Source organism: Salvia splendens, chromosome 1 (assembly GCF_004379255.2).
Source record: "Salvia splendens isolate huo1 chromosome 1, SspV2, whole genome shotgun sequence".
Lineage (NCBI taxonomy): Eukaryota > Viridiplantae > Streptophyta > Magnoliopsida > Lamiales > Lamiaceae > Salvia > Salvia splendens.
Genome location: NC_056032.1, coordinates 12,678,021 through 12,693,338, shown reverse-complemented (window position 1 = coordinate 12,693,338; position 15,318 = coordinate 12,678,021). Strand labels below are relative to the sequence as shown.

Sequence of the window (15,318 nt, the reverse complement as noted above, 5' to 3'; positions counted from 1 at the left end):
AATCACATATTAAAAAGTGAAAAAAAAATAAGTTTAAAAAAAGGTAATATTTGGGGAATTCCCTTTTTTTTATTTTTTTCAAAATTTTCCCAATTTAGAAAAAAGTAATAAAATCGACGTCTACTCACGGGAGGGTGAGTGGGCATCACTGTGCGACCAGTGAGCGCCACATCACCCGGCACGCCATCTCGTCAGATAGGGCTAAGCCCTCTGTCAAGGGGCGTCCGTCCCGTGCCGTCCCGGTGGGATGTTATACTTGCAACGGGTGTCCCTTACCATCCCATCCCGGTGGGACAAGCTGCCCCATGGTAAGGGACATCGTTTTGCATTTTTTACTTGTCTTCCCAACAACATACTCCCTCCGTCCCCAAATAAAAATACATTTTGGGTTCGGCATGAGTTTTAATACAAAATTAATAAAGTAAGGGAAGAGGTAGAGAGAAAATGTAAATAAAGTATTATTAGTGGATAATGAGTATCACCTCATTAGAAAGCAAAGTGTTTCCTAAATTAGAAAATGCATTTCTTGTGGGAAGGAGGGAGTACTACTCAATTAAAGAAACCACGAAAATTCAAACATTCAATATTAGCATCTCAAAATGAGGCCAGCAAAGTATGAAACATTCATACTTGGATGAATTATTTACAAAGGCACACATTATTTACACTTGTTAAATGTCTTCTACAGGATAACTTTCTAAGCAAGCCACTGTACCTTAATACAACAAGCCGATAAATGAACAAACAAACACAAGAACATGAAATGATCAGAATGAATGGCACAATAAACAATCTCTTTTCTTTTTTCCTTTTTGGGTGTACTAGCAGGAGCTATAGAAGGTCTTCACTGTAATTTGACCCATCAGATTTTAAATTCACCATGATCTCAAATCTAAATTGCCTACTACACCCCAATGATATCTTAATCTTGAGAATAATCAGCAAATGATACCAAAGTGCTCGTGATAACCAATCCAAGCACATTGACCTCGTCGTTCAGTGTGGGTCAGATGAGTGTGTTATTGTGAATTTGAGTATTCAGTATGGCTCTCCACTGAAACCTTCAGATTAGAAGCACGAACATTCCTCCTAAAGAAAAAAGAAGTCAGTGACATGCAACAAGAGAGGTAAATGGGAAGGAACTGTAATACGATGCCAGCGAGCTCTTCTGGTGCAGTGTGAGTGTCAATAGACAAATAGTAGCGCAAAGTGAAATGTGATAATCTTAAACAACTTGTGAGCTCTTCAAACCTAATGTCAGATTTATTACAGAATCCAGATGCTCATTTGCTTGGAAAAAATCGCATATGTTTAGACCCAACAATGGACAACCCATCTAGCTAATTAATCCAAAGGGAGGCTGAAACATCCACCAGATGAGAAGGGAGGCTCACAAAACTATAATTTTATACCAAATAGTTGGCAACACGGAAGATGTTTCCAAGCACCTCTTGGACATCTGTTCACCATTTTCACAGGTTCCCAGTCTACTGCAAGCATTTGTGAAGTAGGCTGGTTCTTAATCACTATATTAAGGCCTATTGTAACCTTAAGGGGAACTCTATAGTTATAAGTTATAACTGTCTTTGATACTAAATGTACATGTTTCCACATCCTGCGAATCTCTGGAAATCAAATGCTAAAGCTTGAGAAACTACCCAGCCCATTAAAGGCTAATGATCCCAAAGAGTACTACGAAAAATTGCTCAATCAACGCTGAAATAATCTGTTGATCCATCACTATGGTGCGTGGAAAACACGGCAGTATGCAACCATAAGCTGCAGGATCCACCAATGTACAAATATAAATCCTCAATAAATGGCACTATCCCATAGCTAAGGTTGTCACTTGTCCGTTCAAACTGTAAACTAAACCCGATGGAGATTAGCCTGCTAAATTTAAAGGGTTAGGGCTGAAATATTAAAACCGATTAGGAATCGGGCTAGCCCGTTTGGGCTGTCGGGTTAAGCGGGTCAGCCCAGCGGGCTGGAGGGCTGGCCTGTTAGGTTGCAAAAAAAGTGTTTTTTTAGTTGTTTTTCATTTGTTTTGCATCGCACCATTTATTCGAACAATTTCTCCACATTTTCTTCTTTTTCTTTTTGAAAAATATGTGCCCTATTGTAAAAGATGGATCAGGCCATAAACTACCCCAAACTAAAAACACAAATACAAATTTGCTATATAATTAAATGCTTGGAAAATTATTCCTTGTTTGAGATTTGAGAATGAATTATATTTCCTTGTTTACTTATTGCGTGAGTTTCATGTTTTTCTTATATCCACCTTATATTTTCATTTCGTGTTTTTAATTTGTACTAAATATATTTTGATTTATAATGTTGATTTGTAAATATTAGTATTTGCTCCTTATAAACATATATCTTTAAGATTAAAAATATACAAGATAATTTCAATTAATAGTTTCCAGCCCGATTAGCCCGTTGGGCCAACCTGAATCCCGAACGTTTAGGGTTAGGGTTGGAAAATTTTAACACGACAAAATTACAGCCTGATTAACCCGCAACCCGAGTAGGGCTGCCCCGATTGACATCCCTACCCATAGCGACAATAACGCCATGCGTATTACGTAAAAATGGAGTCTTTCGGAGAAAATATATGCTACACATCTCAGGTCTATTTATAAATTTAAGCGGACAAGCTTAAAATATAGATTTTGTCATTCTTGATATACCCTTTAATCTCACATCTAGTATTCCAGCCAAAATAAAGGTGCAAAAGAATCAGATTTGCAAGAAGAGAGAGAGAGAGAGAATAAACTGCCTATGCCAGTGTAAGATACTAACCTCATTATCTTTGCCATGTTGAATCTTCATTGGTTACTACGACCTAATGGAATAATGTGGAGATGCAGGGCTTGTGAACGATGAAGATGACTTCTTTACAAATGGATGTTCTAGAAGTTGAGCAGCAGTTGAGCGATTATCTGGGTTAACTTGAAGGCATTTGAGGATAAAATCTTGCGCATCTCTTGATAAGGTGTTAGGAATCGGAGGAAGTTCACCCCTGCCAATCCTGAACAGTGCTTGCATCTGTTGCAACAAGAAAAAGGATGCTTAGAACACCACTTTATGTAGCAGCTGGAAGACATACACCTTTTGGGCAACCATGAAACATGAGTTCGAAAACATTAACCTCAAATAGTGAAACTGACATGTGCAAATTAAATGTATGTAGTAGAAAATCTTGATGAGCAAAGAATAAAGAAGTTATCGTGGCAGCCAAAACATTGAAAAATTAAATAATTACAAAAAATATAGAACTGCAATTAGACACATAGAGGGCCATCCACTTTAAATCTGTTTTCTTGTTATTAGTAGAGATTATTTATATTTCACAGCCGCCTTCCTGAGATATTAGGTTGCCAATGTCGACAAAAAAACTACTCAAAGTAGTGGTGCTGATCAGCAGAATTGTTAAGAAATTGTGTCTAATTTTGTGATAAGACCAAAATAGCTGTAAATTTTTGTTAGCTCTAGAATTGTTTTATATTATATGCTCCTATTGGCAACCCATAAGTTAACACTAGATATGCCAACCATTAATATTTTTGAAACTATCATTATGTATTATCCGCCCTTAACAGAGTAATTTATTATGTAATCTTTTAGATCCAATCAGCGTAACCTACATGATTCAGCCCGGAAAATCAACTCAGTAATTCATGATATGAAATTACTGTCTAAAACTAGGAAGAGGTAACGAAATCTTAAATATTGTCAGGGAACATGGCATACCCCTTCCAAGTGAGAGTAAGGAATTTGACCAGTTAACATTTCCAACACAGTGCAGCCAAGGCTCCATATATCAGCAGCACGCCCATATCCATGGTTCTTTCGGTTCACAACCTGACAGTATGAAGTGTCTCGAATTTGGATCTAGGTAACTTTTGTGGATAAAAAATGCAGATGAACAAGGACATAGCCCTTTTTTGTTTGGCGATTTAGATGAGAGAACCTTGGAAATGGAATATATATTTGGTATATATTGTGAATGAAAGATAAAAAAAACATTTTGCCTAGTGCCACTCTATTCACACTTAACCAGGGAAAAGGTACAATAGTTGGCAAAACTTGACGGCTAGTGCATGAAAAATAAAAAACAAAGCATCTATGCAAAAGACAAGTGGGTGTGGAGGATCTAGTTGCAGCTAGGAAACTCACCTCTGGGGCCATCCAATAGGGTGTTCCTTTGCAAGATTTTATATCATTTAGTTTTGTTGCCTGAGGAAACACGTAAACTTTTAGCAACCATAATGCATATAATAATATTAGAAATTATATTGTGTGTCCAGAAATCAACCTTTGCCAATCCAAAATCTGCCAGTTTCACTGAACCACTAACATCTACCAATATATTGGCACATTTGATATCCCTTGAAAGAAGAAAAATCAGAGCTCTGTAAGAAGGTGTTAAATTGAGGGGGGAATTGGGGATATCTATTAATTTATTCTATTTTCACGAGTATTCTGGTTGAGAACTAGAATGTGTGTTCATTTTAAATTTTCCAACCTCTCTACAAGCTTTACATGAAAATACAATCTCATTCCTAACGTGGAGGGCCAGTAGAAAGAGAAGAGGAAGCACAAAAAATAGGAGTGCTGCTAAAAAGAGAAAAAGGCAACATAAAATCCTAGTACTGCTATTTAAAAACTAACTGTCAGTAAGTTACTAAATCCGCTCCCACATACATTGCCCAGAATACTAAGTGAAAGGAAAAAGTAATCTTCTGGGAGAATATGAGATCCTTGGAAAAGACACTATAAATAGAAGAACAAACTGAGATGATGTATAGCACCTGTGAACGACATCACGGCTGTGAAGATAATTCAGCCCACTTAGAATTTGTCTTGTGTATGAAGAGACTTGGGAGTCCCGAAGCTGATATTTTTCGTACAGTTTTGCAAGGGAGCCCTTTGTTACAAGCTCAAGGAAAATATATAGTTTTTCATTATCCTAAAAAATAAAAATGTTTCAAATTAAGAATCAAAAAGAGAAATTATTTAGTAAGTACATTGATAATTGAGATATCTACTAATGAAGTTAACAGCATACTTTGTCAGTGCCCAAGTAGCGAACAATATTCTCGTGTTGAAACTGCTTCAGAAGAGATATCTCCTGGAAAATTATATAAGAAGATAAATAACAATCCAGGTTGTGGTTTTGGCATCTGCATAATGATTTTCAGATCCTTACGAAACTACATTATCAACTGCAATACCTGTTCAAGCTGGAAAATGCTTTGCTGACCATGGCTTCCTTGATCCAGTAAAGATACCTCCTTCACAGCAAAAAAGAGCCCATCACTGCATCAAAATAATGAACAAAGCTGTCAGGACCCAAAGAAATACTGTAGCACCTTCCTGAGTGATCCATATCAAACACAAAAGGCCTTCATGAGCTTTTTATGTCATTGGTACCAGGTGATAATACTCTAAATATAGCAGAACCAAAAGGATAAAGGGTCTAATTAAACAAAAGATAGTAAAATATATTTTCAGTGGTGGATACTAATATTGATCAAGTAATTCTGCATAGCTATAAAGAATAACTTACTCGGTGAACCCCTCATACACAGTCCCAAATGATCCACTGCCAAGGAAATCACCCTTTTGCCAGGACGTGATATTAGACCTGAGTGAACCACTTGGCGAGATAGTGTGACTATTATCCCCAACCAATCCGATGGAACTGTCACCTCTTTCATCATTTGAAGAATCCGAACATGACTCCAAGCCAATTCCCCTATCCTCTACCCCAGCATCCTCACTCATTTCTTCCCTAACGTTGATATCTCTCCTTCCAACTTCCTCACTTTCTTCAATTCTATGAATCGGATGGCTACTGGCATCTCCCGGTGATTCCGGCCGATTATCTTGAGGGCCAAAGCCTCTAAATATTTCCCAAGTGGAGCTCGTATGATCCACAACCGATCGCATCACCGCTGGAGGAGGAGCCAGAGTTGGTGGCCTACAACCTCTAATCCCTAAACTTATTTGGTTTTCACTCGTTTCATCTGCCTTAACTTCATCATAATAAAAAACTAGCTCAGCTCCATCCCCCGCTTCACAATTACCATACTTCACGCTAGCTGCAACATTTTCCTCAACTGCCTTTCTGATTATTGCAGCTGAAGGCGCTGACTTCGACGGCCTAAGTCCCCATCCACCGCCACCAATCTGCTCACTTTTGACTTCATATTCACTAACCTCAGCAGCACCGACAGCATCTTCCAGTTCACCATGACCAACCCTAACCCTAGCACCAAAACCATCGCTCGATTCACCTCGATCGCCAGTCCTAACCTCCCTCTTAGGGGACAAATTCTTCCTCGCCTCCCACGCGGACACCGGAATCGACAAATCCTCAGCGTTGAGACCGAGGTAGCGGAAAATCTGATCGGCCTCCCCCTCAATTCCCTCCATCCGAAAGCTGGTACGATCTGAGAGCGGCAGCAGATCGAGCGAGCGCGTCTTGTGCACGGAGAGTTCAGCGGAGAAGGAGTTGGAAGAGGAAGAAGGAGAAGAGAAGCCATCGTCTCCGGCGTAGTAGTCGATGTTCTTAATGGCGTTCCGGCGATCAAGGCGAGGGCGGTGTTGGAGGTGGTGGTGCTGCGGCCTTTTCTGCTTGGAATTCAACATCTCGCGTAATCATAAACCGGCGGAGCTATGCATAGAGATTTCGGGGGAGGGTGAGTGTGTGTTGTGCGTGTAAAATTGAGAGGGGAGACTTGTGTTGAAGTCGAAAGCGAGCTGTGGGAGCAAGTGGGCGTCCAAATATTGACCAGATTTGGGGGTTGACAGACAGAGAGCCAAATTATTTGATAAGTCTAACGCGTTGCCACGTGGCGGCCGCCTGAGGTAGTATGGCCTTTGCAGAATGCCTCCCGCCAAAAACCAATATGTACGGACTGCATTATTTTTATTTCCATGTTCACATTTTATTACTGCATATAGTAAATTGAAAGCTTGAGCAACTATGACCTAGGTGCTAAGTCTCACCCCACAAAGTTACGTTTTTTTATTTATATTGGGATTGACAATCAAAACATTGTTACGTAGAATTATTATGCAAAATTAAAAATTTCCTTTAATGCGTAGCAATAGACGTTTTTGGATAGTAAATTTTAAATATTAGAGTTGTACCACGTTGTTCTTGAAGGAACCCAAATGTAAACTATGTCTCTACTCAGTACAATAACTAGTACTAGTAGGAGTAATACATATTTTGATATATATTTGGAATGAGCAGCTAATTCTAGAAATTGGATTATATTTGACTATTTGTGTTGGAAAAATATTAGTCATTAGTTACTGAAACGAACAAGCACAAATAGGTAGCTCAAGTAAAAGAAATGATTTTAAAAAAAGTAAAAGAAATGATTTATAGTGTTAAACTCATTGTTATCATTATAATCAACGTATGCAAGTCAGAATTCAAAAATATAATATTGAATATAAATAAATAGTGCGTATTAATAAACATAAATCTTGTCTCCGCTTGATTTTTTTTAGTACCTAAATATAAAAAAGTAGTGAGACAATTAATAAGAGATATCTTCAAATGAACAATTGGGACATACTATTAACAGTGATGGAGGAAGTCATAAATGAGAAAATTGATAGCGATACCAAGTGAATACTTTTTTATTTTTTTGTAATTTCAAGAGTATTCAAGACTATTTTCCGCCCTAATTTATAGACACCTCGATGGATAAAACAATTAGTTGTTGGGCTAATGCTACTCCATACCCAAAGGTAATGATCGAACCCCCAACCATTTGGTTAAGATGGACGAATCTCATGCCACTCGACTACACCCATTGGATTAGTGAACACTTTTATTAACATGCAAATAAACAAACTATTAGTGGGAAAAATAATATGCTCATTTCTCATGAGACAATTTTCGAAGGTTATAACTCCCCCTTCGTACCAATTTTAGTCTTGGTTTTTCATGTTAGTCTGTTACACTTTAGGAGTTTTAGTTAGAATATTTTATAAATGGTAATAGAATTCACATTCTACCAGCGCAATTCACTCATATTTTATTATAAAACTAATACTCCCTCCGTCCTATGCTACTCGCACTTTTCATTTTAGGCCGTAAATTTGAGATTGATTTTTTTGTGTAACTAAAAAAGAATTTTAGGTGTAATGAGACATCACTTAATAAAAGAGCTCTTAACTTAAACTAACATATTAATTAAATGCATTAATTCTAACTTAAATTATAAATAGTGTAAGGACTTTGTGACGAGCCGAAAAGCAAACGTGCGAGTAGCACGGGACGGAGGGAGTACTTTATTCGTCCCTCTTTAGCAGTCCCGGTTTATCATTTTTGGGTGTCCCACTTTAGTAGTCCCAGTTGGAATATTCCATAAATGGTAATAGGCCTCATATTCCACTAACTATTTTTCACTCACATTTTATTATAAAACCAATAATTCATATAAAAGTAGAGTCCGCATTCCACTATCTTTTTCCATCAAATTTCATTTACATTTACTAAAATACGTGTCAAATTCAAATGAGACTCCTAAAGTGGGTCGGAGAGAATAGTATATAAAAATGTGACTCACATTCCACTATTTTTTTCACCATTTTTCTTTATATTTCTTGAAATCCGTGTCAAATTCAATTGAGACTCTAAAGTGGGATGAGATGAGTATATTTTTATGTTCTTTTAGAATGGGTATATTGTTTTCAGTTTTCATGTTTAGTAATAGTATGAAATTGGGATTACTTGGTTAGGCGTTAATCTACAGCGTATAGCCATGTTTTGGGAAGGAAAAAGAGTACATTGACTTTTTATACTAGTACAATATCCTCTCTAAAGCACGATGATGATCCATTTGATATTATTCCAAAATGCAACCAAATCGTATCTCAATAGTTCATTCATTTTTTTTGCGATATTTTGTTGGTAGTAAGTGGAGTAGTAAGATATGGAGTATAAATAAGTCCTTGTATCTGATACGTATAAATATGCGGATAGTGCTAGTATAAAATATTTTTTTGATTCGTTAGCTAGAAATAGGTTACAAATGCAGTATAGTATCTAGATTTCAGAAATTAGATAGACCGGTTTCGTATGCATATTAGACAAATTAAGAATATATGTGCAATTTTTATTTTTTTTAATACTACGACCCCCTACATTTGGCTCTCGCGCTCGCCTTGTAAATTTCAATCGCAATATATAGCAAAATCTGTTAAAATTCTTAATATCTTGTCCCACATCGACTTGGTAACGATCCTAGCTCAACTGTAAAAGTATGGATAACCCTCCAGGTCTTTTAAAGGATGAGTGACTCATTTCTAATAAAATCTATATTTGATTTTTAGCTGCATTTTCGCTGGAGTGTCGTTGGAATTTCAAATTAAACAAATACGTTTATGTTTATGTACGGGTTGGCTTTAGATACAAGTTAGGAGTAGTATAGTTGGCCACATCCAATTTCCTATTTTCATTTTATTCTTTACTGATGATAATAATAATAATAATAATAATACTAATAATAATAATAATAAAAAAATAAAACAAACTTCTTTATATTTATTTTATTACTCCATATCGCCACATTTCTCAACCATTATATCTATAAGAAGTCAAAGAAATTTGATCTGACTCATTGCATTTAAACCTCAAACTATTCATCTTAAATAAGTTACATATACAATCTCCTTTGGAATTGTAGAATAGCACTATCTATATACCTGACTGAAAATTCAATATCGGAGATGGGAGTAGTAATTACATACAACAAGAATTATAAATACGGAGTATGTCATTTTATACTGGTTCCTTTTCATGGATTCTAAAACATCTATATTTAGAATTGACTAAATATTGCTAGAATTGATTATAACTACAAATCATAACACAATTAATTGGGTTGGCCTTACTATCACTCGCGTGCAGGAGGGTGTAAATCGCTTTAAATCACTCAAACATAGGAGATCCTCAAACATCGACTCATTTATTGGAGATAAATATTTTAGTAGTAATTTAATTCTACGATTCATTGTTATTATCTAGCATACGAGACACTGAATACCTCAAATGTTTGACTAATTTAATGAAGTATTATCTAAAAATAAGACATTAATACAGCATCGGATACTAATAAAATACGTAAAAGGTGTTCTTATTATAAATAAATAATGTTATAAATGTTGACCAATGTGTAGGTGTTATTTTTGGGCGATAAATTAGAAAAAAAGGAAATATAACGAGAGAGAAAATAGGAGTATGAAAGTGAGTTTCTTCACAATTCGCAACCTATTAAAACAGAGAGGGAGAGAAACACAAAACTTCCTCAATAAACCAACGCATATATACATACAGAAAATTCTGTCCTCAAATTTGCACAGATTTAATATCTTCTCATCCATCACACTTTGCTGTGCAGTTTAGCATAAGAGTGCGAGAAATTAGGCGTTACTTGTTTTCTTTCTTTAGGGGGACAAAATTCAGCGATTAACGTATTTATTTACAGACTCTGAAGCGACATAAAACGACCCAGGCGGCGGCGAGTGAAAAGCTGTAGGGTTTTCTTCGCGACTATTGAGGGTATAGATTTCTAGTTTCTCAATTGTAATCCAGAAAATTCAGGCTTAGTCTATTATTTTAGCCATAGATATATAAAAGGACTGTTTCTGATTTTTGGGGGATTTTGCGAGTTGCTGGACTGCCCAAACCCTAGTGATATTTTGTGTTCGATTATTGGATGGATTTTAGGGAATAGGGTTTGGTCATCTATGCTTCTATCACATTATATCTGAGGGATTCTTCTGTTTTTGGTGTTATATGTGCTTAGAGCGGGGTAAAATTTAGTGGACTTTGTTAATTTACTCGCTGTTGAGATACTTTGGTGTTGTTGGCTTGAATATTTTGAGTGCCAAGGCCTTTAGAAGATGTTATTGAAGTCTTTTCTGCAGTGGACAGGAGTATAAGTTTGTCTTTTTCTGGCTGGTAGAGTGGGGAAGTTCTTAATTGACTTGATATATTATAGTATATATTGGATAGAGGAAAGCCTGAGTTGCATGCATTCTGCATTTGAGATTTATTTGTACACCCGTGCCCCTGCGGACTAGATACGTGTTTTTTCAATTCCTTCTTGGAATTCTTGCTGATGAGTAATGGAGAAGGCGAGTAGTGGAGAGTAGCGAAAATGGATTTATGGTGAAGGGAATTATCAGTGGTTCGGTATACAGTTGTCTTAACTTTTGTGACGACGGACATATGATTTTGTCTGGGAGTTGAAAGCGTGGCAATAATTGTCATGTGTGCGAAAATGGATGCATAGTCATTTACTCTAGACAGGGTAGGATTTCTCTTCATTTATTATTTCATACTAGATAATGTTTAGTGCTAGTTATGGAAAGAAGTGAGCCCACTTTAGTACCAGAATGGTTGAAAAATGCTGGAAGTCTGAATGGAGGCAGCAGTCCATCAAATTCAGGTAATCTCTTTGTTTTTAAGCCAATTAATTTTATAAAAAAAATTGCAGTGCTCAGACTTTTTGAGATTCTGATGATATTTTTGTTGTTTAGATGATCAAACCTCATTGAAGCTTGCAAGAAATAAGTCATCTGCCAAGAGTAATGGTCATGATTTTGGACGATCTTTTAGTTCTGACAGAACTACCTCTTCATATTTTCGCCGAAGTTCTAGTAGTAATGGTTCTGGTCATCTGAGCTCTCATAGTAGTTTTGGCAAGCAACATGATAGGGATTGGGATAGGAATGCATATGATTCTCGTGATAGGGAAATGTCAATCATGAGGGACCGTAGGCGGCGGGACTCATCAGATGGATCAGGAGCCACCTTGTTAAGTAAATATGAGAGGGATGGGTTCAGCCGTTCTCATTCGATGGTTTCTGGGAACAATGTAGGCACATGGCACAAGAATGCTATAACTGATTCGAGCACTACTGTTGGAACCAAAGCCAATGGTTTGCTTATTAAGAGCAGGCCCATTGGTGTAGTGAAGAAAACATTTTTTGAAAAAGATTTCCCATCATTGGGGTCTGAAGAAAGAACAGTTATTCCTGAGGTTGGAAGAGTCCCATCTCCTGGTTTGGGTTCTGCTATTTTGGGCTTACCTATAGGCTCCTCAACCATTGCCAACGGCGAAAAATGGACTTCAGCTTTGGCAGAGGTTCCCGTTCTATTTGGAAGTGATAGTAATGTCATCTCTCCTGTGCAGCAGGCAGCAACACGAAGTTCTACAGTGGCTTTGGGCTCAAGCGCCAATCTCAATATGGCAGAAGCAGTAGCTCAGGCTCCTAATCGTGGTCAAACTACTCCATCGGTGGGTCCACTGTCTATATATTAGATATAAAATGTATATTTGATCACATGATGATGCTCAAATGTTACTTTTGCAGTTACTTGTGGGAACTCAGAGACTTGAAGAACTGGCTATCAAACAATCTAGGCAATTAATCCCTGTGACGCCATCAATGCCTAAAACTTTGGTGAGACTTTTAAACACGATCTGCCTTTAATAGTTGAGATATTATAATTCAATTGAGATAGAAGAATACGTAGTAGGAAATCTTAATATTGTTAAACAATATTGGTTTCCAAGAGTATCTTTTTTCTTATTATCTTACACTAGGTGGACAATTTTTTTCTGCCTGGTACAATATATGCGCATCTGTGATGTGAAAAAACAGTTTACAAGAGTATATAGCATGAAATTTGGTTGATTTTTTTTTACTCTTTCATGCTAATTGTCTTATTATTTCCTTTGTAATTATGATCTTGCTTTTGTGCTTCTAGTCAATGTTGTCATAGTTGATCGAATCGAATCTGTATTTACTGGATATTCCTGCCGATTTGATTTTTCATTGATGAAGACATTTGTGAATCGGAATACCATCAATTTTCTGTATAGAATTAATGACACACAAGGATGAGTACCTAAATTTGATTCCAAATTTGACTATTTCCCTCCTCAATTCTTAATAAAAAAGTGAGACTGTCTTAGCTTTACCAAGATAATTATGATGGAGAATGCAGAAGATGATTGTCCTAGGCCATAAGTGATGCAGAATGCAGGTGATGCCTGTTTATGGAATTATTGATACTTTTTATTGGGTAGAATGATTTCATGTCTTCATGACCACCTGCTTTATTTATTCTTGAATCTTATTTTATCAAAGTATTTAGTCGAGTGGCTGTGAGCCTGTGACGGTTGAAATTGCATATTCTAAAGAGGGAATGTCTGATATTTTCCTTCCACTTCTCTTTCTCTAATAATGTTTGTTGGAGACTGAGGAAAATCTCTGTATTAATTGTTAACTGTTTGGGCCCCTAATTTAAAGAGTTGTACTATTTTTGGTAGGTTTGATTTGGGTACAGGCCATCATTATATCATTTGCCATCGTACTTGTTGATTCCATTTTTAGAAGCTGAATTGCAAAAGTTGTTTACTACAAAAAAGGATTAATTTCTGGTTATAGATGTTAATTATTTGGTGAATTAGTCTCTACTGGTGCTTAACTATGCCGTCATATGGAGCAGGTCTTCAGTTCGTCAGATAAACAGAAAAATAAGGTGGTTGGGCCTGTGAAGAGTGATGTTTTAAAAGCATCAAATGTGGGGAAGCTCCATGTTCTCAAGTCAGTGCGTGAAAAGAATGGTACTGCTCCTGCTATGAAGGATAGCTTGAGCCCAACAAGTAGTAGCAAACTTGTGAGTTCTACACTTACTGCTCCATCTGTTTCTGGATCAACTGCAACTAGAGGCTCAACAAACAATCCAGTCCATGGCCGCAAGTCTGCATTTATTGTGCTGGATAAGAGACCCACTTCCCAAGCTCAGAGCCGAAATGACTTTTTCAACTCAGTGAGGAAGAAATCTTTGGAGAATTCTTCTTCTATTTCTGGTTCGCCAACAGCAAACTCCTCACCTGTTGTGGAGATTAACACTGCAATTTCACCTTCCTCTTCAGATAAGTCCGAGATGGAGGTTATGTGTGGTAATACTTCTCAGAGTGGTGAAACTTCCTTAGGTGTAAGCTTGGGTGGGGACAATTTGCCTGAAATCAGAGGTGACATAAAGGAAAATGTTGGTACTTGTGATGTGCAGAGGCATATTAGTAACGGAATGAAGCACCCTACCTTAGATCTTATATTCCCAGAGGAGGAGGAAGCTGCATTGTTACGTTCTTTGGGATGGGAGGAAAATGCCGAGGGTGACGAAGGTGGTCTTACTGAAGAAGAAATTAATGCTTTCCGCGAGGATATTACTAAGGTATGTCATATGCCTGTGAAGTGAACTTATAATCATCCTCCATTTATATTGATTAGTTGTTTTTGCTGTATTACTTGTATCTTTTACTGAAATAGCTGTTACATCTATGTTGAGCAGTACATCAATTCAAAGCCATCCTTCAAAATCTTGAAAGAGGCGCCGCCAAAAATCTTTCCGTTTGACTCACATATCGGAGGCGTGTCTGCTGGATTGAGTTCTTCTGATGCTAAGCTGGAATCTTGAGGTGCTGATTTCTACTGAGATCCTTGTTTTGTGGAGGTCCTTTCTCTTTCTTGGTTAGCTTGTGGAGAACTTACAGTGCTTTGCACGAAGTTGAGCGCTTTGAGCCTAAGATAGTTTAGGTGTTTCGTGGAAGTTGGATAGGAATAATTTACTGATGGTACATCCTGATGATTACTTATAGTGACCGTGTCCCTTTCTTTGGGTGGGGATAAGAGTTTTTCATAAGGTCACAAAAATTAGCGAAGAGAATAGAAATACAGTAGATTTTTATGAAGTTTTCTGCTCCAAGACTGCTCTGCTAAGTGTGGGTCTCAACAGTGTTTGCCTTATGAAAAATAGGAGAATGTTTTGAACAATTGATATATTGTTTCTTTTGTTCGGGGAAAAGGGTTAATCTCCAGTTAGTTATGATTTTTTATGACCTCATCAGCATGCAGGCTGCAGCAGCTTCCTCTGCTTTAGAAAGAAGTTTATAATTGAATGATTGTTCAAAAATTAAAATGGCCTGAAATTTTAACCCATTTCTACGGTTTATGTAAATGTGATATACTCCATATATTCAAGGAAATGTCCAAAGAGTGTATCAATAATGTTATTGTTAGATTTCTCTACATTTAGGCCATCAGGAGCCGTCTTAAAAATATTTAAATCTTAAATATTTATATTATCGAGTGCCTTATGCATACTTAGATCTTAATAACTTCAGTACTTCTATTTTTTTACTTATACTCATTATATAATTTTTTTTTATAATTTTTGATTCACAACAAAAAATATTCATTTTTCAT

At 36.8% G+C, this 15,318-nt stretch overlaps 2 protein-coding genes across 3 annotated transcripts; one reads left to right on the top strand and one right to left on the bottom strand.

Annotated features, from left to right (window-relative positions):
• Positions 1–570: 570 nt before the first annotated feature.
• On the bottom strand, positions 571–6,791 carry LOC121742680 (mitogen-activated protein kinase kinase kinase 1-like). Of its 2 annotated transcripts, XM_042135904.1 has the most exons (9): positions 5,576–6,791; positions 5,241–5,325; positions 5,075–5,137; positions 4,818–4,975; positions 4,322–4,394; positions 4,183–4,242; positions 3,757–3,867; positions 2,806–3,051; positions 571–1,089 (listed from the first exon to the last, which is right to left on the bottom strand). In XM_042135904.1, the coding sequence occupies exons 1-8, from the start codon at positions 6,658–6,660 to the stop codon at positions 2,842–2,844; spliced, it is 1,845 nt and encodes a 614-aa protein (XP_041991838.1). In that variant the 5' UTR covers positions 6,661–6,791; the 3' UTR covers positions 571–1,089; positions 2,806–2,841. The 2 variants fall into 2 exon arrangements, with proteins under 2 accessions (XP_041991838.1, XP_041991846.1); XM_042135912.1 differs by lacking the exon at positions 3,757–3,867.
• A 3,492-nt stretch (positions 6,792–10,283) lies between these two features.
• LOC121742675 lies at positions 10,284–14,934 on the top strand. Its single transcript, XM_042135890.1, has 5 exons — positions 10,284–11,486; positions 11,578–12,338; positions 12,415–12,504; positions 13,556–14,287; positions 14,405–14,934. Exons 1-5 carry the CDS (start codon positions 11,402–11,404, stop codon positions 14,528–14,530), a joined length of 1,794 nt encoding a protein of 597 aa, XP_041991824.1. The 5' UTR covers positions 10,284–11,401; the 3' UTR covers positions 14,531–14,934.
• Positions 14,935–15,318: the final 384 nt, after the last annotated feature.